This window comes from Genypterus blacodes, unplaced genomic scaffold, assembly GCF_046128005.1.
Source record: "Genypterus blacodes isolate CSIRO-AG114 ecotype Tasmania unplaced genomic scaffold, CSIRO-AGI_Gbla_v1 ptg000179l_1, whole genome shotgun sequence".
Classification (NCBI taxonomy): Eukaryota; Metazoa; Chordata; class Actinopteri; order Ophidiiformes; family Ophidiidae; genus Genypterus; species Genypterus blacodes.
Window position 1 is genome coordinate 300,001 of NW_027466980.1, and position 22,909 is coordinate 322,909.

A 22,909-nucleotide genomic window follows, 5' to 3' on the forward strand; every position below is an offset into this window, starting at 1 on the left:
GTGCTTTATTTTGTCAGAACAACGCCTTATAGTTTGCCAATCATGATGAAATGTGGACAGATTTCCTGTCGGGGGAAACTGTGCTGAAGAGTTGCACAAAGTTTGTTTCCAAAGATCTTTACTAATGTGAGACAAAGACTTGATATCGTTCTACTACCTCATTCTGCTCATTGCCTCAGAGCTCCTAATGTGAGTCTGATGAGCTCCACTGTCTTACGTCTCTCTCTGTTGTCTCTTGTGATTGATGCAGGAGGGGATCTAACGGTTTGACCACCTGCTGGGGAGGAAGAGCAGCAGGGGGGCAAAGGCCCTCTGGGAGCAGCCAGGCAGACACGGCGGAGTCAGGATTAGTTAATGACTTGTGTGGGTGTTAGAGGGACGGAGGGACGGAGGGACGGAGGGACAGAGGGACAGAGGGACAGAGGGACAGAGCTCATAAAGTCTCTCTGGCTCAAATCCAAGAGTGACAAACCCAAACCCCACCGCTGACATCTTTACGCTCCGATACACCAAACTCCGTCCTCCTCTGGCTTCCTGTCACCATCTTCATTGTCACCGCACACACACACACACACACAGAGCTGCACCGTCAGATCACAGGATGTTCGCTGCACGCTGATAACCTTTACTTCCTGTTTGCCCAAGGCACACGGATCGGATGTCGACCCTCTGCCGTCCCAACTCATCGGCTTCCTTTCCCCCGTTCATCCTCCTCCTCTCTGCACCCCTGACCTCATGCATGTGTGTGTGACAGCAAACATCTGCTCACATAAACTCCATCGCCAAGACGACTTATGGGGAAAATCATTCAACCTATTGTTGGTGCTTAGATACCTGTTGCTAGGCGGGTGAATACAACACATGCAGATAGGATCAACTTTACTACACTTTACTCTACTTTCCTCTGCTGAGGTGACTTACTGGTTCCTCTCCAGGTGCAGCTTCAGCTCCTGGCCCTCAGCTGAGATCAGGACCTGAGTCTCTGCAGGATGCTGCCACAAACAATACACACACAAACACAGAACAACACAACAGGCCATTAATCAAAGGCTCAATCGCATCAAGACTGAAATTGTATGTGTGTGTGTGTGTGTGTGTGTTTCTTATCATTTTGCAACCAGAATGGAGGATAAGAGCCAGAGAGATGCAGACACACTCACCTCCTCCCCGTCAGACCTCCTGTGCCTGTGTGTGTGCAGCCACACAGGAGAGGTCACCTCATAACTCTCTACATGATCCAGGATGCTCCCGGGAAAACTCGGCTTCTCTGCCCCTGCATGGGAAAAATAACATCAGAGGACTTCCTTTAGAGTTGAGTTGGTTTCCATGGATATGAAGCTAATATAACATAAGAGTGAGGAACAAGCTCCAACAACAGAGAGTGCATTTAAAGCTGAACATCATCCTGATCGATGGATTATCTCACAGATCGATAATCACACTCACCATTGTAAACACCGCCGGCAGCGCTCAGAGCGCCGTGGATGCAGAGAAGCAGCAGGCAGAGCGGCAGAGGCGGCGTGAGAGCGTGAGCCGCGGCGGGACGCATGTCTAACACACCGAGCGGACACACCGACACATAGCACCGAACTGACGCCGAGACGCGCGCGGTCTGAGCGGATTCACGGCCGCGGAGTCGGACGGAGCGAAGGGAGCCGGTGTGTCATCGCGATAAGAGCAACCGGAGCCTCTGCTGCCTCTGCTGCCTCTGCTGCTGGGTGAGATGAGATGAGATGAGATGAGCTGCAGGCTGAGCGGAGCGAGAACGCGCTCAGTGCCCGACCCCTCCCTCCATTACGCACCGAGAGGACAGAGCGACGCTGTTATCTGCGGATGAAGACGCGTCAGGATCGAGACGCTGGCATCCTAATTACAGTCCTGTGGCGAGATTAGATACGAAAGAGCCTTTGTTTCTGACATTCCGAATTTTCTATCCTCTTTTTTTTAACGTTTATTATGAATGACAGCATTTGAAATTCTAACCAATATGATGTTTAGTAATTTTATTCTCTTAAATATCGATCTCAGTATTACACTGTATTTAAAAACACTTTATTTAACATTAATGTGTGGTTTGGTCATGCTAACCAACATGTTTTACAAATATTTTAATTTTACAACAAAATAAATACATTTAAGATTGCGCTTTTATTTTGAAATTCACCGTTGGTCGAGTAGGGGATATCTTATTTTGAAAGCAATATTAAAGGCATTAAAAAGCGTCACAGTTCTAGTGTGACCTCTTGTGAAGTTGTTCCCCCCAGGCTATGTTTATCAGTCATTAACCCTTTGTGCTAAGCTACAAAGGCCCCATTATAGTGATTATTAATCCGTATTGATCACTGTGAGATTTGTCAGCGTGTGTGAGAGCAGAGGAGCTGTAGATCTCAGTTACACTCATTACAGCAGAACGGCCGCCAGCTTCCTGCGAGGTCACCGGACCCCCGAAAATACGAACCTCTAATTCCACTCAGCCAACTGAGCAGCAGAATATAGACTCAGCCTCCCAGCAGCCATTCATACTCAGCCGCCGCTTCATAAGTGTGATAAATATGCCACAGGGCTCATGTCAGAGGGATGGCGTGTACGCTGGGTGTGTGAGGTATTCTTAGCACCCGTGGGTGACAGGGCGGGCAGACGGATCCATTCATGTCTCTAAATGGAGCCCAGGCGGAGGCCGAGGTATCGACTGCTGCTTTGTTCTGCTCGACGCTGCCTGACACACACTCACGCTTTCCAGAAACCTTATTGATAATATTGAACGCTTTGCATATATTCATCCAAACTTTCCTATGCTGAGGTTTGCTGTGATTGGCTGAGAGAGTTGAGTGGGCGTGGCTTTATAGCATATTTCAAAAAAGGAGCTGCACTCATGAATGAATGACGTCTGTCTGTCTGTAACCAAACCTGTGGACATGTCACTCAGGACTACGGCAAATAATGAACCATCACTCAGCCTGAAGGTGGCGCTACACAAACAACACTTACATTTGTCAATAACATTGGAAAAGTGTGTTTGTTTCCAGTGAAAGAAGACTCCATCGTGGTCCAACCAGTCACATTTCATCGTAACATCGTAACTACTCAGCCTTGGCAGAGGTATGTGGTATGCATGCCTCCTAGTTCATATTCACTATGAGATTCAAGACGCCCACACACGCACGCACACACACACGCGGACAGACACGCACACACAGATGTAAGCCTGGGGCCAGAGACCAAACGCGTCTGAAAGATCAAGTGAGGGTTTCGCTCTAAATGTCATTCATGATCTCAAATGTGGATTTATTTGTGGAGTGCCAGATGCGTGGGTGAGTGACGAGTGGGCGGACTTGTGGATCAGTGTGACCTTGCGACCCACAGCACATACCTCACATTTCCCTCAACGGCAAATCAAAGTGGTGTTTGTGGGTCTAAGCGCCGCTGCAACAAGCGCTCTCAAACTCATCTGCAAGGAAAGAAGGAGAATTACTACTGAAAGAGCTTTAAGAAGTTTAATGATTGAGGGTTGCTGGTTTCAGACATTATTAATCTAATGAAGCGTAGCTGCATGTATGTGTCCTCTCTCTCATGATAGTCCAGAGGAGCGGTTAGCTCCTGTAGCACTGGTCGGGCTCCAGGATGTCCGGGTGCTCCTCCCAGAATTGGTCTGCTATGATGTCGCAGTGGAAGACCTGCACCCTCCTCCTGCTCCGCGTCACCTGCACGTCCTTCTCCGCCTCGTTGGGCCGCTTCATGCGCTTGGTGACGGTCTCGTCTCGCTGGGGACAAAAGGACAATGTGAGGATGACGCCTTACATTGGATTTAAAATGAGCTGGGTTCACACGTTTACACTCAATAACAAATCATTTAGTATATATATTATATTTACACTGACTACTTAGGTGTGTTTCAAATTGACTCCTTGTCTCCCAGGCAACAATTAGAGCATGTTGTGTCCTTTTTGTTTTCATTATGGTATGAAAATAAACCCAGCAAAGCCTTAGTGCAGTTGTCACCCTGTGGTGCGTTCAAGGACACTCAGATATTTGAGAATTTCTGGATCAACATCAACTTTTTCAATGTAAGACACCACTAAATTCTCCTCCTCCTCGCTGTGTCTTTATTCGCTGATTGAGATTCAGATTTTCCCACAAGACAAAGATTTATTATGAGGCCCTGAACGCACCGTGACAAATGTAAATATGCACCGTCTGTAATCAAATCCCTTTTTGAAATGAATGTTTGCCTTGGCCGCCTGAACTCTGTGGAACCCTACACGTCTAACAACAGGAGCGTGTTTGGCTTCACAGAGGTAATACGTCTCACGTGTGGTCCTTCAAAATGGAAACACAAGAACCTTTGCTGACATTTCTTCAACAGACACACACACACACACACACACACACACACACACACACACACACACACACACACACACACACACACACACACACACACACACACACACACACACACACACACACACACACACACACACACACACACACACACACACACGATATCTATCAGAGCAGAACCGGCCAAAGGTGAGGTTTGTTTTTCATACTTCAGACATCAGATCTGACCTTTTCCCAGATGAGCGTGGTTCCTTTCCTGTGGAGGAGCGACTCGTTGTTGTAGTTGATATTAAACTCGGAGAACAAGATCTCGTTCTTGTCTGCAGCCACCGTTCCCTGCAAGAGGATATGCATCAGAATCAGACAAGTGACAGCAGAATGGAGACAAAGATCCACTCAGATGTGATGAGAGGAAAGCCTGCTGACAGAGTCCAGCCGCTCCTGGGTGCTGAGAGAGTTTCTGGTGGATCGTTTGTTTGTTATTACTTTTCTTTGTCACCAAGCTTCTGTTGGTTCATTTTGCTTTGGCAGGATTTGTTGTCAGTGTAGAAATGCTTCAATGTGTCGGGGAGATAACGTTTAATGGGCTGTTAATGAGCCGTGCTGCCCGAGCCTCGGTCCAGGGGGAACGTTTCCACGGCGACACACTCCTCAGCTGTCATAACATCATCAGAGTTTGCCTCTAACGCCCCCCGCAGGCTGTGTGAGGCGCTGAACACAGCCTGTGGTGAGGGAGAGAAAACTACACACAGCAAAACAGTGGAAGTCCCATAGTTGTGTATTGGGGAAGGAGCTGACTTGCTTTTATTAATAATTCAGAACATGCAGTAATATCAGATGGATTATTTTACACGTGGAGGTGAAGTGCTGACGCTGCTCATCCAATCAAAGGCTGTTATAGTAGAATAGTGTGTGTGTGTGTGTATTCACCAGAGAGTGAGAGTAAAGTTCAGAATAAGGACAAATGCATACAAACCATGAAAACAAGTGATTTTGTATTCTTCCTTGATTAATGACATCATCATTGATCCATTTACTGGCAATCAAATAAGTGTTGAGGCTGAATCAGTAAGGAAACTTCATCAAACCTGTGCAGAGCTGAGAACACTGCAGCTCAGCTCAGTGTCACATTCTAATGAATAATCCACAAAGGTCTCCATCATTTCCAGTGTTTCAGAGTTGTGCAGTGTGTCATTGCTGTGTTTGGGGGGTAAAGGACACTGTGGTGCTGCGGCTACAGCTCCTGCTCGGGAAAGCTTTTGTTGTATTTGGAAAGTGGTATCAGATGCTTTATGAATTATGTAATGTGCAGTATACAGCTCGACTAGATGAGTGTTAGCAGGCCTGTGGGCGACATCATACACCTTTAACCTTAAGAGGCCTTGTGGTTGATGAGTACAAAGCAATGATTGACATCTCTCGATTTATCTGCAGTGCTCTAAAATTGCAGATCTCATTTGTTGCGCGTACATGCTCACACACTCACACTCACACACACACACACAGGGTTCTGACCTTTAAGCGCTCCTCTGCCTGCACGGTGGTCAGTCCTCCTTTTTGCACCAACATCCAAAACACTGTGTTGTACAAATTATTGACGTGACCTGAAGGTGACACAAACACAACACAAACATCACGTCATGGATATTTACACGGAGAGGTCAAACTGTATATTTTATAAAGGCAGCAGCAGCAGCCGCAGCAGCAGAGTGTGTACTTACAGTCCGCCTGCCTCCAGCTCAGGTAGTCTCTCAGGTTATGGTTGGTCGGATACAGGACGACCCGTCCGTCAAAGCTGGGGGGGTACAGGAGGGGCTGGACCCCAAAGAACTCCCTCCAGTAAAAGACATAAGCCGAGGAGAACTGGGAGGCCACGTGGGTCATCAGCTTACTGAGGAGGAAGAGGAGGAGGAGGAGAACAGAGGTCAGAGACATGAGACATAAGAGCCACGGAGAAGCACATGGTCACTCTCATCACCTGGCTCTCCTCTTGAACCAGTTGGACGTCCTTTTGAACACAAAGCTGAACTCGTCACTTTGTCCGTAGGCGATGGCGACGTCCTCCAGCTCCTCCATGACGGCTCGGGCGCTGCGGCACATCAGGCCCAGAGCTCTGTTGTCATTGGGTTTGGTGAAGACGTGCTGCTCACAAAACCTGAAGCACAAAAACAACAACACTTTGTTTCGATCAGAAGCCAAACCCCTCACAGGTCAACATGTGTGTGACGACCTGAGTACTAATCACTCACTTGTGAAAGTTGCGTCCATCCAGTCGCACCACGATGTAGCAGTTGAAGAGACACGTGTCGTCCGTCTCAAAGGTGCGGACGTACTCGTACTTACTCTTGGCCATGACCCTGCAGCTGTGGAAGAACCGGGCGATGGGTTCGGAGACACAGAGGCGAATTCCTTCACGAAACCTGCAGGTCTTAGGTATCAACATGGGGAAGCTGCTCGGAAATGAAGAAGAAATGATGTAGAAAACGTTTCCAGAGGAGGAAATCACCGCTCGGACACACAAAGTGATCTAACGAATGACGACTGGCACTTATAGAACGCTAACTACGTATTTATCTACATTTACATCCCTAATACCAGCCTGGCATCACATCAATCACGTTGTACTTACATTAGGATGTCATTCTAGCTACTCCTCTGACCCTTAAGTAGCCACAAAGTTTGCTATTTCGTTAGCACATTAACGAGACTGTTTGCCGTTGTAGCTCATGCACGTTTCGAGCCAATAAACATACATATTCTATCACAATAAGCACTACAATTAAGCCTGCAGCTCACACGCCATGTTGTGTACAGTCCGTCTGTCAATTCCGTCGTAGTGAAACTGGAAAAACAAAACAAGTGAGGTTCCGGGAATTAAAATCCAGTCCAACTTCAGCGAATCGTCTTCAGCTGCTTTTTTGCGGTCGAAAATGATATTTCTATCCTGGATGAAATTCAATCATCAGCCAAAAATATACATTTGCTGATCACAATTAAATCTGCTGTTTCGCTCGAGTACTGGACAAGTATGAGATGGTAACGCACAAGCTATGACACATTTATATTACAGCGCCGCTACGTGGTAAATTTGGCGACTGCAACGTGATGAAGTGAACCTCCCCGATGGGAAACTTACACAAGACGAGCAAAAGCAAACAAACAAACAACAAACAAACAGAACGCAAACAGAAACTTATAATAAAAATACGCATAAATGTTACTTTAATGACCGCAAAAATAGTTTTGATATTCGCGACTGTGGCGTTAGAGTCGAACTGGGGGTGGGGACTTTATGGTATGACGTAGTTTATTAGTTTGTTTCCCACCCGAGATGCGACGCGTACCAGTCGTTGAAGTTCACATCCTTCGCTTATGATTGGCCCACGGGGATTAATATACACTCGCGTATAGTAAACGCTCTTGTTTCCCCATACACTCTTTGAAACTCCCAGAATTCATTTCGTCGTTGCGCGAGCTGCTGCGGTTGTTTCAAACATGGAGGAAAGGGAAAGAAAAAGCATGAAAGCGAGCAGCAGCGGCGCAGACAGCGAAAACACGGCGCCGGCCTCAGGCTCCAACACGCCGCTAGAGCCGAACCTCGACCCGGACACAGGCAGAGAAGTCGTAGATAGATTAGACGTCTGTTCTGACAACTTCGACCCGCTGCTGGCCTTGTACTCCCCGTCTGTCCCGCTGCCTTTCCCCACCATTAAATGCTTTAATAACGTGGCGGAGTACGAGAGCTTCCTGAAGGGAGGCCGCGGCAGAGCCAAGCCGGAGAATGTGGAGAAAAAGCTGCAGAAGGCGAGGAAGGGGGTGGCGGACCCGGAGCGCTTAGAGAGGCTGAAGAAGCTCATGGTCAACAACCCGGTGACGGAGCCGAAAGAGGGGGAGAGCAGCGCCCCCCCGCGGCGCAAGAGGGACAAACCTCGGAAAAACGTCCTCACCAGAATGACCCGTATGTTGTCGACTTTAATTTAGTAAGATTCATCTAAGAACTAGCGTTTAACATGAACTATATTGTAAAAACAAAACGTAGGTGAGTTTAATTAAAAGATGTATGTGGTTATATAATATCATAATTGTTAATTTATAATTCAAATGTGCCCTGCTTCTTTGCTTATTTACGCAGTGGTGTCACATTTTTGTGTGTATGTGCCTCCAGTATGCAAAGGGTGTCCTTTGGCTGAGATGTATCGATGTGTGGAGGAGCGGATAAGGGTCAAAGTTCACATCAGAACCTTCAAAGGACTGAGGGGAGTGTGCTCCGGCTTCATTGTGGCTTTCGACAAGTTCTGGAACATGGTGAGAGCGCCCACTGGTGTATTCATGTTCTGTTCTGGTTGACAGCCTGCATAAACTGGAGACAAAACACGAGTTCCATGTCTGGATGTTGTGCTTTCATTATTAATTAATTTCTCCTTATCAGGCATTGGTGGATGTGGATGAGACGTACAGAGAGCCGCTGCTTGGCGAGGCACTGAACCATGAGAAGGCGCTCACCATCTCACGCGTGGGTAACTCTTTTCTAGCTCCATCTCACACTGTGCTGAAGCATCTTGCTATGACAAAATATTAATGTTACTCAAATCCCCTTACAGCTCTTTGAGAAGCTGAAGATCCAGGAGAGCCCAGCAGGCGACGAGCAGGCAAAGACGCAGGAAACCCAGCCTGAGTCAAAAAGTGCCTCAAAGCGCCCGGAGCCGCCCAGGCCCAGAGGCCACAGCAGGATGGAGTCTAAGGTGTCGACAGACGACGTTATAACGGAGCAGGGTAAACACGGAGCCCCGCCGAAGGCACCGGGTGCAGAGGCGGCGCAGAAGAAAGGTTCCCAAGCCTACGGGAAGGTTCACACACGCCACATCAATCAGCTGTTCATCCGGGGGGAGAACATCGTCCTGGTTAACCCTCAGCCTCTCTGAGCTCTCCTGGTTGGGACAGAATCTCAGTTTAAATTTCTGTTTTTAAAGAAGATATCTGATAAAGAGATCTACATACTGATTCAATAGAAGGAATCAAAGATGACTGTTGTATCACATTGATATGGAAGGTTTTCTCTGCTCACATGAGAACTTAAGAGAAATAAAATCTTCTCAACACTAAATCCGTTTTCTTCTCATCTTTTGTCGTTCAGTCACAAACGTAATGTCTACATTTTTCTGGCACAACTTTGAATACCCATGACTGTTCCGGTAATTACCCAGCAGGTGGCAGTATAAACACATTAGTGCCATCTGTGCCGCCATTGTTATCTGGGCGCGCTTGTCCCTTTATGTTGCTTTTCCCGTTAGTTTGAACAGGAATGACAGCGCAGTCTCAGCGGACATCATAAATGCATTATGAATAATTGAGTTTGTGAAGCTGGAGATTGCAGATGGCACTCAAAAGCTGTCATTTGTCTTGAAGTCTCAGATTGCTTTTACTCTTTAATGGGTACATTACCCATAAAAGCACAATTTACTGCATCGCGTGGAAGTTGTAAAGATGCAGCTTTTTTTTCTATTTAAATGGCGGGGGGGGGGGGTTACTTTGGGATGATGAGCGGCGCAGTGTGTTTGTGTGTTATGTTTGTAGATGTGTCACAGTATTTGGAGTTTTATATATTTTTTGAAATCATGAAAACCAAAATTCTCTTTCCGTTGTAAAATAGGACAGAATTTATTTTCATAGATTTTCATGTCACTCTAACCTTTTTAACAGGTTTCCATCTTCAGACTGAATGGGGTTCATTGCTGCAAACAGTATGCTGACATACAATGGGAGAACATGAGACGAGACGGAAACTAAGAACCAAAGCTTCATTCTCATCATTACATTATTATTAAGTATCCACACTGCATCTAGAAAAACTATACTGGCCACTAATAATACAAATAGTTGCTTTGTCATAGAGTTTTAGACCACAATGTACCAATAACTCAAATGTCGCCTGATCCACGCCAACACTAAATTGGGCCGACCCCAACAATCCACTGAGTTTTGCCAAAATCAATTGATAAGGTTGAGTAATTCTGCCTGGAAGCAAACAGAGCAGAGCAGCCAGGTGGAGGGGAACAGCCTCTGCTCTGCTCGCCCCGTCTTTATCTCAACCTGCTGGAGTCTCTGCTCTTCTACTTGTTTGTACACCGACGTGCTCGACAGTTACAAGCTGTAGATTGAGTGAGTGATTGTGTTCTTGTCAGCTCATTTACACCAAACACACACACTGTCACAAGTTCAGTTCCGTACTTTGGTTCTGTTCTCTGCCTTATTAATATTGATAAATAGCAAACAAACCAAATGAAGTCGCCAACCCCACTTACTGACGACCTAATCTCTGTGGCTTCACTTTTGCTGTGTGAAGCTCTTTTGAATGAGGCTAATGACACAACGGAGCAAATAACACACACCATTAACACATTTCAATCAACTGTTTAATGTTGTAGATAAAGGATCTTGATGTGTAAATCAAATCAAAATGGGAATAATGCATTGAAACTTTTACATTTTTCTCAGGTGATTCTCTGGATTTGAACATTTGCATAAACTAGTGTTTCAGTAACAATCCTACATGAGAAGAGTTCAAAACAAGTGGAAAATAGAAAAACAAAACGCACAAAGCTATGGTCTTTTTTTTTTTTAGAAAAAACAGTGATAGATTTTGGTCGTTTGAATGCATCAGACTCAGATACAAGGCCACTATAGGGGAGCGTGCTGAGCCTGAGCCGTCCCTGGGAGAGGGGCTGAGCACAACTCCAACCCTCTTAGGGCTGCAGGATCACTGGCGTTTTTCTTTCTGTGGTCAGTAAATCATTGAGCTGGTGGTTGACATAGTCAGAATGTCACTCAGCTCAGATTTACAGATCGATGACTCAGCAGAGGGGTCAGGAGGCAAAAACACCAGCAGGCACTTGAACCAATGAAGAGCAAGTCTTTGTCTTTGTACATAATAAAGAGATGAATAAACACACCAGCTTGTGTACAGCTACAAGGGACTGAATCGTGCATGTGTGTGTGTGAGTGTGTGTAACTGCGCAACACATGATTGACCCACGGGGACACACTGGGCGAACACAAACTGCACCCCACTTGGTTAAAGTGCTGCGTCTCATCTAATCTGGAGCAGATAAGTTGTGAAAGCGGGCAGACTTGGAATGACAAATGTTGAGTTAATTAGGCAACTGTTTGTGTGATTGCTTTGTTTTTTAATGTGTAACATTAATGAAGATGGGCAAAGAGAAGGCAGCGTTTACTGAGACACACGGGGGAACATTTAGTTTGACAACAGACAGATGAATGATGCAATCTCTATAATCGCCCCGCATCAACATTCTGGCTGCTGTAGTCTGCACATGATCACTGGCCTGGATAGGATGGAGAGGATCTGTGTGTTCACCGGGGGAACACACACACACACAACGGGGAAGAAAAGAAAGGAGTCAAATAATTACAAATTGCATATGATGTCTGTACACAAAGGCCCGAGGCTGAATTACAAACACGTGGGTTTGTACACAGTACTGAAGTTCCCTTCCTGTAGTCGTCTGCAGCTCAGTCACACACTGAAGAGAGAAGGCAAAGACGTCCAGGCACTGGTCTGCACTAAAGAGCCCCGTAGCTCTCCTACCTACTGATTATCTCATTTGGATGCAATGGGATTATACTTCTTCTTCTTCATATGTAAAATATATATATTTATATACCAAATAAGAAAGGCCACAGAGGACGGTCTATTCGTAGAGCTCCCTTAAATCAATCGCTTTCACACTCCGCACTCATTCATTACAAACTGCAGCACTGACATCTGGAGTGTGTTGACTGGTTTGTACAACAGAAGATGATTTAAAGTCACGAGGCAGTGTTCCTCCTGTGGAAAGGCCCGGGCTCAGATCAGATCTGCTCCGTTTAGACTCCAGGCTTCACATTGTCACTGCTCGACATAAAGGTACTTCATAACTTACATGTAAGGGCTACAGGATTCTATTTACAGGTCAAGAAGAGGAAGAGCGACGACCAGAGGTAACCTGACATTCGTAAAGGAATATTAGAAAGTTAAAATGGCTGATCATTATCAAACGCATTCAGTTAAGTTATTGAGAAATATTTTAAAACAATTACGCAGCTATCAATATGTTTTTGCTATTCTGTTTTGATTGAGGTTATAAAGCGAAATCCCCCTGATCTTCTCCAGGTGGCGCACACCTCCTTCCTCCTCCTACTCTCGCTGAGCAAAGCATTACCATGACGACACCATCAGCGTCTATCGGACCACCACCCCAACACAAACTGATCATTGGTTCCAACACACACATTCGTTTCGATCCTCCGTACTACACAGCATTACTCTTTAAAAGAAGGAGATAGCGGGGTGTTGGTAACATGTCATTATTCAAGTACTCTTTGTTTGCAGCTCATAACAATCCTTCACTGATGGACAAAGAGAGAGAGAGGGAAGGAGGGAGGGAGGGAGGGAGGGAGGGAGAGAGAGGGAGGGAGGGAGAGGGAGAGACAGACACCGCTCCTCCAGAGATCTTTCACGTCTCTCCTGCTCCTTCACTTCCCAAAGTTGCCAAAGTCAGCGAAGGCGTCCTGTTTGGGCTGCTGTGCCATAGCGGGGCTCATCCCCATGCCCATGCTCATCCCTGCAGGCATCCCCATGCTCATACCTGCCTGGGACATCCCCATGTTCATGCCCATCCCCATCATGCCCTGGTTGGGGGCCATGCCCATGCTCATCCCCATCCCAGCTCCAGGGTGCATCATGGCGTTAGCAGGAGGTCTGGCCGGTGAGGTTCCGAGGTTCAAACTGGAAAATCCCTGGGAGAGCAGACTGGCAGGTACCTGGTTGCCTGGATACGACACAACAACGCCAATGAATGAAGGAATAAAGGTGGCACATTTCTGTACATGCTGGAGGAGGAGACCGTCGATCAGTCGTGCAAGAGCCAAGAGTCCTCTCACCATGCTGGAGGGTGTTCAGGGTGGGCTGGCTGGGCTTGGGGGGCTGCATACCGGGGCCCAGGAAGTCCAGGCTGATGTTGACTGTGTGGTCTGCCCAGGTGGAAGGGAGGGAGGCTTTGGCTCCGGGCCCCAGAGGAACCATCCCGTGCTGCAAAGAATGTGGTTGGAGCGGATTCCCCATGTTCTGGAGAGGCTGACACACACACACACACACACACACACACACACACACACACACACACACACACACACACACACACACACACACACACACACACACACACACACACACACACACACACACACACACACACACACACACACACACACACACACACACACCCCAAAAGAGATACATAAACACACACAGGGTGATAAGAAGCCAAATGGAAAGAGAAGCTTAACAGAGCTCAACCTTTATGTGTTCAGTCAAATCTGCTGTAGCGTTTTATGGAAATCAAATTGTTGCATAAAAAAAAGACAATGTATCTGTTATCACTGGAATGTGTGTGTCTGAGTGAAAACAGAGCGTTTTTAAAAAGTAGGCCAACAACCTTTTAGCATTGAAACAGAGTTGAGGTTTGAGGTTTGACTGTTGCTCTTCCTCTAATCTCATTCTTCATCTGTGTATCAGCAGCAGAATGAGTGTGTGGTTAGTGTGTGTGTGTGTGTGTGTCTCTGGGGGCGATAAGCATCTGGTGAGGCTGCATGTTAACTTGCTACCAATCAGGCGAGGGACGTCTGCATCACATGCACAACAACGCAACCGGCGGCCAGGACGACTGAGCCTGAGAGTGTTTGTGCTGAGGCGGCACATTTGCGATACGATATCTGGGATATAAAGTGTGTTTACATTCCACAGTATTGTTGCCGTTTGTTTTGGGCCAAATCATCAGGCTGGTGGTTGAACAACAAAAGCGTAAAAGCCAAACAGATCTAACTTCATGGTTTTACTGTCAACAATCAACAAGGATGGGAAACGAAGCAAAAAGCTGAAAAGATGCTGGAGCCAAAGAAAACATCTGGGAGTGAGAGGAGAAAAACAACACGGCCGCAAGTTCAGGCTCACACACACACAAGTTCAGGCTCACACACACAAGTTCAGGCTACACTACCCGAACCCTGAGAGTGTGTGACTGACACACTGGCAGGTATTCATGGAACAGAAGCATTGAGTGAGGTTTAATCTCACACACACACACACACACACACACACACACACACACACACACACACACACACACACACACACACACACACACACACACACACACACACACACACACACACACACACACACACACACACACACACACACACACACACACACACACAGCTACCGTAGGACCTCTATTAGTTTATGGCGGCTCTTTAATTGCGCCCGTCTTTGTTTACAACGCCAATAAAGACAGAGAACATCTCCGCTCCATCTTTATCTCTTTATCCTCTCACTCTGTCACTCCATGTTGAGCGTTCAGGCTTTGAAGTGAGCCGGTTTAAAATTGGCCTGACTAACGGCCCGACTCCACTGTCCTGCTTATATAGTGGGTGACCTGAGAACACACTTCACACACACTTCAGCCAACAATTAATTGCATCACTTTAGCCCACACACACACAGTAAAAAAATAAATATAGCAAACCTTTTCTCTTTGCTTCTTTGTGTTATTTATGGCCCCTTTGTGAGAGTTATACAGCAACATGTGCATCAATAAATGATTGTGTGTGTGTGTGTGTGTGTGTGTGTGTGTGTGTGTGTGTGTGTGTGTGTGTGTGGTGTAATGGTGCCTACCTGTGACCTAGACTGGGGCAGGACTGTGCTGCTCATGCTCTGTGTGCCACTCATGCTGAAGTTGAGGCTTTGGGAGGTGGTGAGTGTCTGATTGGCCCCCATCAGGTCAAAGAGGTCTGCTGAGGGAGGAGCAGAGGTGGGGGTCGGGGCCAGGGTCGGGGCCAAGGTCGGGGTCGGGGTGGGCGTCGGAGCTGCCGCCACGGCTCCAAAAAAGTTGTTTCCGCTTGTGACGACAGGCTGAGCAGATGTTGGCATCTGGCCTCCAGGGAAAGCGTTCCAGTCGCCAAACTCTCCGTTGCTGGTAGAAGCAGGTGCTGAGAGAAGGAGAGGGAGAGAACGGCGTTACATCAACGAGCAGGAAGGAGACGGTTGTGTGCTGTGTGAGTAATTGGGAGCGTTGGATGAAGAACCTGTCAAAACTCTACAAAGGTCCAGAAAGCAATTAAGAGTGAGCAGTCAGGGCTTCATTGAAGGCCGCTGCGGAGCTTCATCCAGTATCTATTCAGTCACAACTGGTGCCCTGCTTACAATTTTCACCGGATTTGCCCTCCTTGTTCTATCTATCATTCTGTCTCCTTCCCTCTCCCTCTTCCTCCAAGGCTCCTCCACCCCCACCAACTTCCTCCTCTGTCCCTGTCTCCTTGTCATCTATAACAGGAGTTGATGTGTGTCTGTTCTTGTTATGCAGAGCAGGTAGCGGGCTCCATATGGCCAGAGCTCCCTCCCAGCATCACTCTGAATATTCTAGCAGTAAGGCTGCAAAAGCACAGCCGTACACACACACACACACACACACACGCACACACCAACAAAAAAACTATCTTTACAAGAAAAAAAAAAGAAAAAGAAAAAAAGCCAACCAGATACGGAGAAGAGGCCGGCAGAAGCAGCAGGCGAGGAGAAGTCGGCGAATCCACTGATCAAGTCTGCGTGGAGAGAGAGACACATAAACACGTCAACTTTAAACAAGCGAGCTCCAGGTGTCATTCTAGCATAGTTAGCATTCCCTCAGTGTCACAGCAGTGCAGGGGGGAGGAGGGGGGAGGGGGGGAGGCAGTAGATGGGTGGAGGAGACCAAACATCTGTTCAGTGCTCCCGCCCTCTCCATTCGCCAGGGACTGCTCCAAAAACATCTGGTGCACTTAGTTCCTATACATCAACTCCCCCCCCCCCCCCACTGTCCACAAAGCTGGAGTCCCACGCCCGGCGCTCGCTGCCTGAGTGAGCCAGCAGCAGCATCGTACCTGCGGCGGAAGGTTGGCTCGGGTTTGTGTCCACCATTAGTAGGTTTAGGGCGGCACTGGACGGCTGAGGGGCGGCAGGCTGGGGCTACAGAGGGACGACAGAGACAGAGAGATCAGAGTGCTGCACACACACACTGCACACACACGTCCTTGTGCACCTCCACTCTACCTGTTTGGTGGGCGTGTCCGGGCTGTTGTCTCCTGTGTAGGTGGCCGCGGCCCCCAGGTCTACTTTTTTGGACGCCGCCCCTCTCTTTCGCGTTGCTGTCGTCTCCGTCGCCTGGACGATCTGTAAGTGCTTGGTGGTGACGGTCTCCTCTTCGTCTTTGAACTCTTTCCTCGGCTGGCCGTTGTGGGATGATCGACCTCGCTCCTCCTCGTTGTCACTACAGGAGAGAAAGTTAGGGTTATACAAACTTAACCTAACTGAATAACCTCAGAACAGATGAGATAAGATAACACATTATCACTTATTAACTTAACTTACTATTAATTCAGGCACCAGAGTCCAATGTTAATATTAATTAAGTTTTTAAAGACACTATTTAGTAATTCCTTGATGTTTTAATGTGACTTGCAGCTAAAATGGTTGAGCTTTGGTTTTGTGAACATTCAGATTGCAAACATTGAATCATTTCCCTTCTTGTTCAAACTTCAGACTCTTGCTCCCACCTGAATCGGTCTGGCGAGTCGTCTCGTTCCTTCTTCCTGAAGTGGCTGATGGTGTCGTCGATGGTGCTGCCAATCTTGTTGCTGATCTCTCCCAACGTCTCGCTGAAGGGGAACGGCCCTTTGCTCTTGTCCCAGTCGTCGTCCCATTTCCCTCGGTTGTCGTTGGAGGAATACCTGTCCCCCGCTGCAGAGGAAGAAGAAAGTGGGCCGGAGGAGGAGAAGAAGAAGAAGGGACGAGGCAAACGCAGAGGACAGGGAGGGAATTAGGAAAAGTAATATAATGTACAAAGTGAGAATGAGCAGTAAAGGACGAGCAGCAAGGACATCCAGAGGACTTACCGTAACTTCTGAATCCCGTACTGTCTGAGGACACGCCTATGTATTTGTCTTTGCTCTCCTTTGCCTTTTTTCTTTCCACCCTCAGCCTCTCATCATCCTGGGCAAACTCCACCATCTCCTTCACTTTCTGACGCACATTCACTCCTTGGTCCTTCCCGTTCTCATCTAGACGGAACAATACAAAACAATAGAGAAACATATAGAGGCACAATAAATATATAACTACGTCCTACAGGCAAAGCTTAACTCTCATTAAGCACCTTAAGTACATCCATGGTTGAGCAAAGTAAAAGCAGCTTTGGGGCATAGGGTGTGGTTTAAGGGTTTGTGGTAAGCAGGACTTACCGCCTACAACCGTTCATTACAGCTCACAATGAAGCTCTTGCTGTTAATGAAATGCATGAGTGTGGACACTGGACTGAGGCGTGGAGACGGCTCCACCTCATCAATGCAAGTTGGGACTGGGTCCAGTGTTTGGTTTAGCAGGAGTGTGTTTGCAGTATTCCTCCAACGTGCCAAAGAAAAGATGGCCAGAGGGAGAGCGAGACTGAAGGGCAGCGGCGAAGGCGACCTTACCTACAAAGTGGTAGCTCTCCAACGACCTCAGGTCATAGAGATGTTCTCTGGCACTGGTGACGACCCGCTCTGAGCCGTTTCTGATCAGGTGAGCCAGCAGTAACAGGGACTGGGAGTCAGACACACAGCAGCAGTTAGAAAATACAACAGTTCTTTAGCTATGACGTCTAACTGTCCACATTCTAGAGTGAAGGACAGTAAAGTGTTGTCACTCTTGTATCATCATGAAGCACCGTCTGCCTCCGTGTTCCTGTTTCACACCTTGTACACTCTCCTCCAGTTCTTCTTGTTGTCGCGCAGCATGCGGATCCACAGCATGTTCATCACCTCTGGGAACTGCTCATACATGAAGGTGGCTCTGATTAGAGGGACAATCACAGAGAGGATGCAGGGGAGGGAAAGAGATATTGTACATTCAGTGAGAAATTTAATTTGCAATGCATGACATCCAACCATTCCTCTGCTGTGTCCTCTGATAACCTTGTTACAACTCCTGCCCTGGAACTATGAAGCACAAGCAGCTACACGCAGGAATAAAGGTTGCTTTCACACATTTTGTGTTTGTTTCCACCTCAGGAAACGCAAATGCAGTGTAAATTAGATTAGTAACGTATTAAAAAGCAGAAAGGATTAGAAAGCACTGGTCTGGTTTAAGACCTTTTCCAAGCAATGAGACAGGAACACAGTTATTAATGCAGAGGGCTGAAAGTGTAGTCTTGGTTTTTGTAATTTACTGTAAAGTGACTAATGTTTGAATTCATGTTGTAAAATGACTCATGGAAGCAGAGAGTAAGAGGAATCTGTCCACTGTGTGTTTGGTTGTTCTTCTTAACATTGATACTACAAATGCAAATTCTAGAATTGCTACAAAGGCAACAAAAGCTTCCTGCTGTTCCATCGGATTTACATGTGATCACATTCAGAATGTTACAGACGGCACAGGAAGTGTTGTCCTCACCTGGAGATTTCACTCATGAGCTGACCTGAGGGTCCCCAGGGGTCATCATTGGTGGCCTCCCTGACTTTAGACTCCACCTCAGAGTAGTTCATCACCACATTGGTTCTATACAAGAGAAGAAAGGCAAAAACCATTCAACAAATCAGGCCTATGTGAAGTAAACAACAGGAAACTGCATCAGGGCTCAATACATCGGGCCTCCATTCAGACTGACGTGGACAAAAGTTTCTCTTGTTACAGCCACACCCTAACATAGGTACTGCTGATAATGGAGGATAATGGAGCGTGTTGCTTACGTGTGTGGCCACGAGTTTAGTTTGATTCTGTCACGGCACAACTGAAGATAAATACGTTTTGTTGACTATAAACATGTCGCTCACTGATGATCTTTTTAATTATTATTGCAAAGAACAAGCAGATTAAAGGTTGATTATGATGATTACACAACAAAATGAGGCAGACATGGTGGTAGTTTATGTTCATCCAATCAGAATACAGAGACATGATGTGACCTCTGTGAGAAGGTCAATATGTCCTTTTACCTACAAATGTCAACATCAAGCCAACCAAAGAAAAACACCACAAAGGGATTCAAGACAACGGAAGATTCCAAAGGAGACATCAATGCTAGAAAAACAAGGGAAGTTTAAGGCTGCTTGATCTGGCATGATTTCCATTAAATAAGATGTCTTCCAAAGCTTTCAGTGTTTTCCAGTGAACAACATGAGCCCTGATCAGAGCTTCAGCCTAAACGTTGGGAAGCAGATGTTCTAAACCTGCACGTCCTCATTCCTCCCTCCCTCCTGCCACATCAGCAGCACCACGGGGCCTTAAAGGGAGGCTTTGATTTGATGGGCAGCTAAACAGAGACACACCCTCACTGTGGTCTGGGAAACAGGCCGGGTTACTATGGAGCGCTGTAGGTTACAGTTACAAGCACTACAAATTATCTTTCCTTACAGTAAAATGATCCTGGATGGACAATATGCTGCTGATTAAAGCCTCAGCTGGACTGTGGGATCATATGGACCATATACATATAAGTGCTGCATAGAGATTGAACCTAGTCTAGGGTTAAACTGGACTCTTAAGGGAGCTTTGTCATGCAAAACTCATGTGTTAGATCAGGCTCGACTCAGCTCCATTTAGTTTGGAACACCTCTGGTTATTGGCTGTGCTTTTACTAATGCATACAGCCTGAGTGGTTCAACCAAGCATAGAGGGACGCTGCACAATGCTTCATGTTTGCCTGCATGACAGCAAAACACGGTGAAATGATGCAACATTGTCTCTCTTCACAGTGCCGTCTCCCATGTCCTAGATATCAAACAAATAAAAAGGAAACTGCTGCGCTTTCTCAAAGTGTTGCGACACCATCACAGACATTTCCGTTCGACTTATGAAGAAGTCTATCTGTAACTCATTTCCTCACCAAATAGATTCCAGCTATTCTAATATACACAACTGATAAATACACGATCAATCAAAACAGGATCAAACAATAATACCATGTGAAATGTTGAATTATCAACGTATCCGGGGGGAATCAGTCACATTCTTGGCCACATTTATAAAGAACATCTCATTTGTGTCGTTATAATATGTTATCATTTCCAAATATGTCAAAACAAAGCCATCATCATCACAGCAGAGTTCAGAGGAACCACAGGGAATATTAACAGGAAAAGTCTCTTCTGTCTATCTAAACCCCCACCAATCCTTTATTTGTGCCTCTCCCACTCATGTAAAAGTTGTTCATGTTCATGGGGGGGTGGAGGCTGGGGGGCAGGGGGGGTCACACTCCAGGGAGACAAGTGCATGTAGCAGGAATGCAGTCTTGGAAAGTCTTGGGAACATGCTATTGTCTGAATGTGCCAAATCAAGCGTTAAACCATTTAAGTGAGGAAATATTGTGCAATAGAGCACCGACACAGACCGTGTTCACATTTACTGAGCATCGACGAGTCCACAGCTCGACAAAACACACACAATCCCCCAGGTGAAGCCTGGAGTTCAGCAGGGCGGCGTTACATTTGGTAGATAGTTTGAGCCGGCGTACTCCTGCTGCTGACCGAGCAGGCCTGTACTGACACGGCCATCAATCTGTGAGAGGCCTCCAGAGTCCACACACACAAAGGCACAAGGACTCACACTGCACATTCATGAGCAATTGTGTCACTACCTTTACATCTCGCCTGATTATCACCTGTCTGTGTAAGAAGGTAAACAGTGGCTGATGAGTCAGGGTGAACTTTCCTCTTCCTGTACCTACATTCAAACAATTACAGGTGAACACTTCTATACTATCTCCGTTTATTGGTATCATATATCACAATCAAATGATAGATTTACCTTGTATGGTTATGTAACAACCCCATTGTATCTGACAGTGATACATTAGTAACACAACACCTTTAGCATTTCTGAGGGGAGTCGTGTAAATAAGAATAGTGATGAATGCGTAGATTGTGTATCTTCTATAAAGCATTCACGCGTTCTGGACACCATGAGGGTTTATGTTTGTGTGTGTTGACCGGCTGCACCTCCAGTCAACATACGGGATCAAAAGAAGCATTGTTTGTCATAGTAAAGAGAGTAACCGAGCAGCTGTCACACAATCACTGACACAGGAGAGTAACTCAACTACAAAACAACCACAGAGAAGGACGCGGCTCTATTTTTAGTAACTAATGCAAATTTAAGTTTCTTAGCATGTCCGGTGTTTGAGGTTAAAGAGCTTTTATCGTGTAAGTCATTCCCAACTGGTTATTCAGCCCCGGAGCTGTCAAACTAGCTCGGCCGGCTAACTCCGGCAGCTTGCTACTTAGCCAACAGGCTAAATAATTAGCTCGTTAGCTAGGAGTTAGCTTCCGCTGTCGATGGAAACGTACAAAACAAGCAGCTTAACGCACGCACAACATTACCAACGTAACCCCGTACAAACACAACGGACTCACAAACTAAGAGTTACAAAGTAAAGGCGCTCATAATGAGGACAAGTTGTTTTCTAAGTCGGCTAACTAGCTAGTAGCGCACAGCTAACTTGTTAGAGTGACGTGACGTCAAAGTTTTGGGTACGTGTCTCTTTCAATCAGGTAAACTCCGTACGCAAACAACCAAACATCCATGCCGCAAAGTCCACAGATACTCACGCTTTATCAACCAACTCCCGAACCTTCCACATATTCAGCATATTGGCTCTGTGAGAGGGCGCTTTCCGCCTCGGTGAAGCCTTTAGACGGACACCAACAACCCTTGAACTCTGTAAAGTAAACTCTTCTTCACCTCCGTCTCAGGGCAGGAGGCGCAAACGCACCGCCGGAGAGGGAAGGTTAGGAGAGGCGTCACGTGACGTCACCGGCCCGCACGTGAGGCAGCAGTGGAGTTGTAGTCTTTAGTGTCCAGGTGATTCAGGTGAGGCGGAGAGGAGAGGAGACAAGGTGACACAGAACCGCTGAATACCCGGATGAGCCGGAGCAGAAAACATGTACACTGTAAAACCAAGTAAACTAAACTGAATACAGAACAACATATTAATATAAGTTCCTTGTTCCTTGTTCCTTGTTCCTTGTAAGGGAAAATTCCAACATGTTTTTGAGGCAAAGAGCTTGTTAACAAGGTTTCATTTGGTTTACACGTGATATTAATGATGTCATTCATCCAGCAAGGTTAATTGTTTCAATGATTTATACTCTGCTGCTGCTATACTATTTGCATAGTCACTCATAGCTTTTATTCACATTCATTCACTGTCTCAGTCACCTTGTCCAAATATTTAATTTAATTTAATTTAATTTAATTTAATTTAATTTAATTTAATTTAATTTAATTTAATTTAATTTAATTTAATTTAATTTAATTTAATTCTACAACCAAGAGGTAAAACCTTTATAAACTTAGTAGTGGTAAACACATATTAAGCACAGGCCATCACAACAGTCCATCAAAGGACCTTAGACTTTAAGCTGTCCAACATCGAATGAATCAAATTCTTCCCATTCATATTTTCACCGTCATTGATGGTGGTGCCATAATGTTTGAGTGAAT

The 22,909-nt window shown here is 46.3% G+C and overlaps 4 protein-coding genes across 6 annotated transcripts in view; 1 reads left to right on the forward strand and 3 right to left on the reverse strand.

Annotated features, from left to right (window-relative positions):
- adam19b (ADAM metallopeptidase domain 19b) overlaps positions 1–1,768 on the reverse strand; it is a 14,422-nt gene extending 12,654 nt beyond the window's left edge. Inside the window, exons 1-3 of one of the 2 annotated variants that reach the window (XM_076167861.1) lie at positions 1,447–1,767; positions 1,161–1,273; positions 922–992 (exon numbers count right to left, since the gene is read on the reverse strand). In XM_076167861.1, coding sequence (XP_076023976.1) covers positions 922–992; positions 1,161–1,273; positions 1,447–1,549 — 287 coding nt within the window. In that variant the 5' untranslated portion in view covers positions 1,550–1,767. Of the gene's footprint in view, positions 1–921; positions 993–1,160; positions 1,274–1,446 lie in introns of both variants that reach the window. The other variant, XM_076167862.1, reaches the window with a different exon arrangement.
- Positions 1,769–3,479: 1,711 nt separating this feature from the next.
- On the reverse strand, positions 3,480–7,509 carry thg1l (tRNA-histidine guanylyltransferase 1-like). Of its 2 annotated transcripts, none has more exons than XM_076167855.1 (7): positions 7,138–7,509; positions 6,591–6,791; positions 6,320–6,496; positions 6,063–6,232; positions 5,857–5,945; positions 4,570–4,677; positions 3,480–3,761 (listed from the first exon to the last, which is right to left on the reverse strand). In XM_076167855.1, the coding sequence occupies exons 2-7, from the start codon at positions 6,782–6,784 to the stop codon at positions 3,591–3,593; spliced, it is 909 nt and encodes a 302-aa protein (XP_076023970.1). In that variant the 5' UTR covers positions 6,785–6,791; positions 7,138–7,509; the 3' UTR covers positions 3,480–3,590. The 2 variants fall into 2 exon arrangements, with proteins under 2 accessions (XP_076023970.1, XP_076023969.1); XM_076167854.1 differs by having other exon boundaries at positions 6,971–7,504.
- A 175-nt stretch (positions 7,510–7,684) lies between these two features.
- Positions 7,685–9,437, forward strand: lsm11 (LSM11, U7 small nuclear RNA associated). The gene is made up of 4 exons (XM_076167853.1): positions 7,685–8,299; positions 8,507–8,646; positions 8,771–8,854; positions 8,943–9,437. Exons 1-4 carry the CDS (start codon positions 7,837–7,839, stop codon positions 9,261–9,263), a joined length of 1,008 nt encoding a protein of 335 aa, XP_076023968.1. The 5' UTR covers positions 7,685–7,836; the 3' UTR covers positions 9,264–9,437.
- Positions 9,438–10,740: 1,303 nt separating this feature from the next.
- Positions 10,741–22,232, reverse strand: clint1a (clathrin interactor 1a). Its single transcript, XM_076167840.1, has 12 exons — positions 22,015–22,232; positions 18,863–18,967; positions 18,166–18,262; positions 17,905–18,013; positions 17,329–17,493; positions 16,990–17,173; positions 16,487–16,703; positions 16,318–16,402; positions 15,934–15,999; positions 15,074–15,387; positions 13,282–13,474; positions 10,741–13,169 (listed from the first exon to the last, which is right to left on the reverse strand). Exons 1-12 carry the CDS (start codon positions 22,053–22,055, stop codon positions 12,874–12,876), a joined length of 1,872 nt encoding a protein of 623 aa, XP_076023955.1. The 5' UTR covers positions 22,056–22,232; the 3' UTR covers positions 10,741–12,873.
- Positions 22,233–22,909: the final 677 nt, after the last annotated feature.

Coding starts and splice junctions, on each gene's coding strand:
- lsm11 (XM_076167853.1), top strand. CDS start 7,837: ATGGAGGAAAGGGAAAGAAAAAGCATGAAAGCGAGCAGCAGCGGCGCA. Junction 8,300..8,506: donor CGTCCTCACCAGAATGACCC/GTATGTTGTCGA, acceptor ATGTGCCTCCAG/TATGCAAAGGGTGTCCTTTG. Junction 8,855..8,942: donor AGGCGCTCACCATCTCACGC/GTGGGTAACTCT, acceptor ATCCCCTTACAG/CTCTTTGAGAAGCTGAAGAT.
- clint1a (XM_076167840.1), bottom strand. CDS start 22,055: ATGCTGAATATGTGGAAGGTTCGGGAGTTGGTTGATAAAGC. Junction 18,263..18,862: donor CTCATGAGTGAAATCTCCAG/GTGAGGACAACA, acceptor CCCTCTAATCAG/AGCCACCTTCATGTATGAGC. Junction 16,000..16,317: donor GAGCCAACCTTCCGCCGCAG/GTACGATGCTGC, acceptor CTCTCCACGCAG/ACTTGATCAGTGGATTCGCC.
- thg1l (XM_076167855.1), bottom strand. CDS start 6,784: ATGTTGATACCTAAGACCTGCAGGTTTCGTGAAGGAATTCGCCTCTGT. Junction 6,497..6,590: donor GATGGACGCAACTTTCACAA/GTGAGTGATTAG, acceptor TTTGTGCTTCAG/GTTTTGTGAGCAGCACGTCT. Junction 4,678..5,856: donor AGGCAGAGGAGCGCTTAAAG/GTCAGAACCCTG, acceptor ATCCTCTTGCAG/GGAACGGTGGCTGCAGACAA.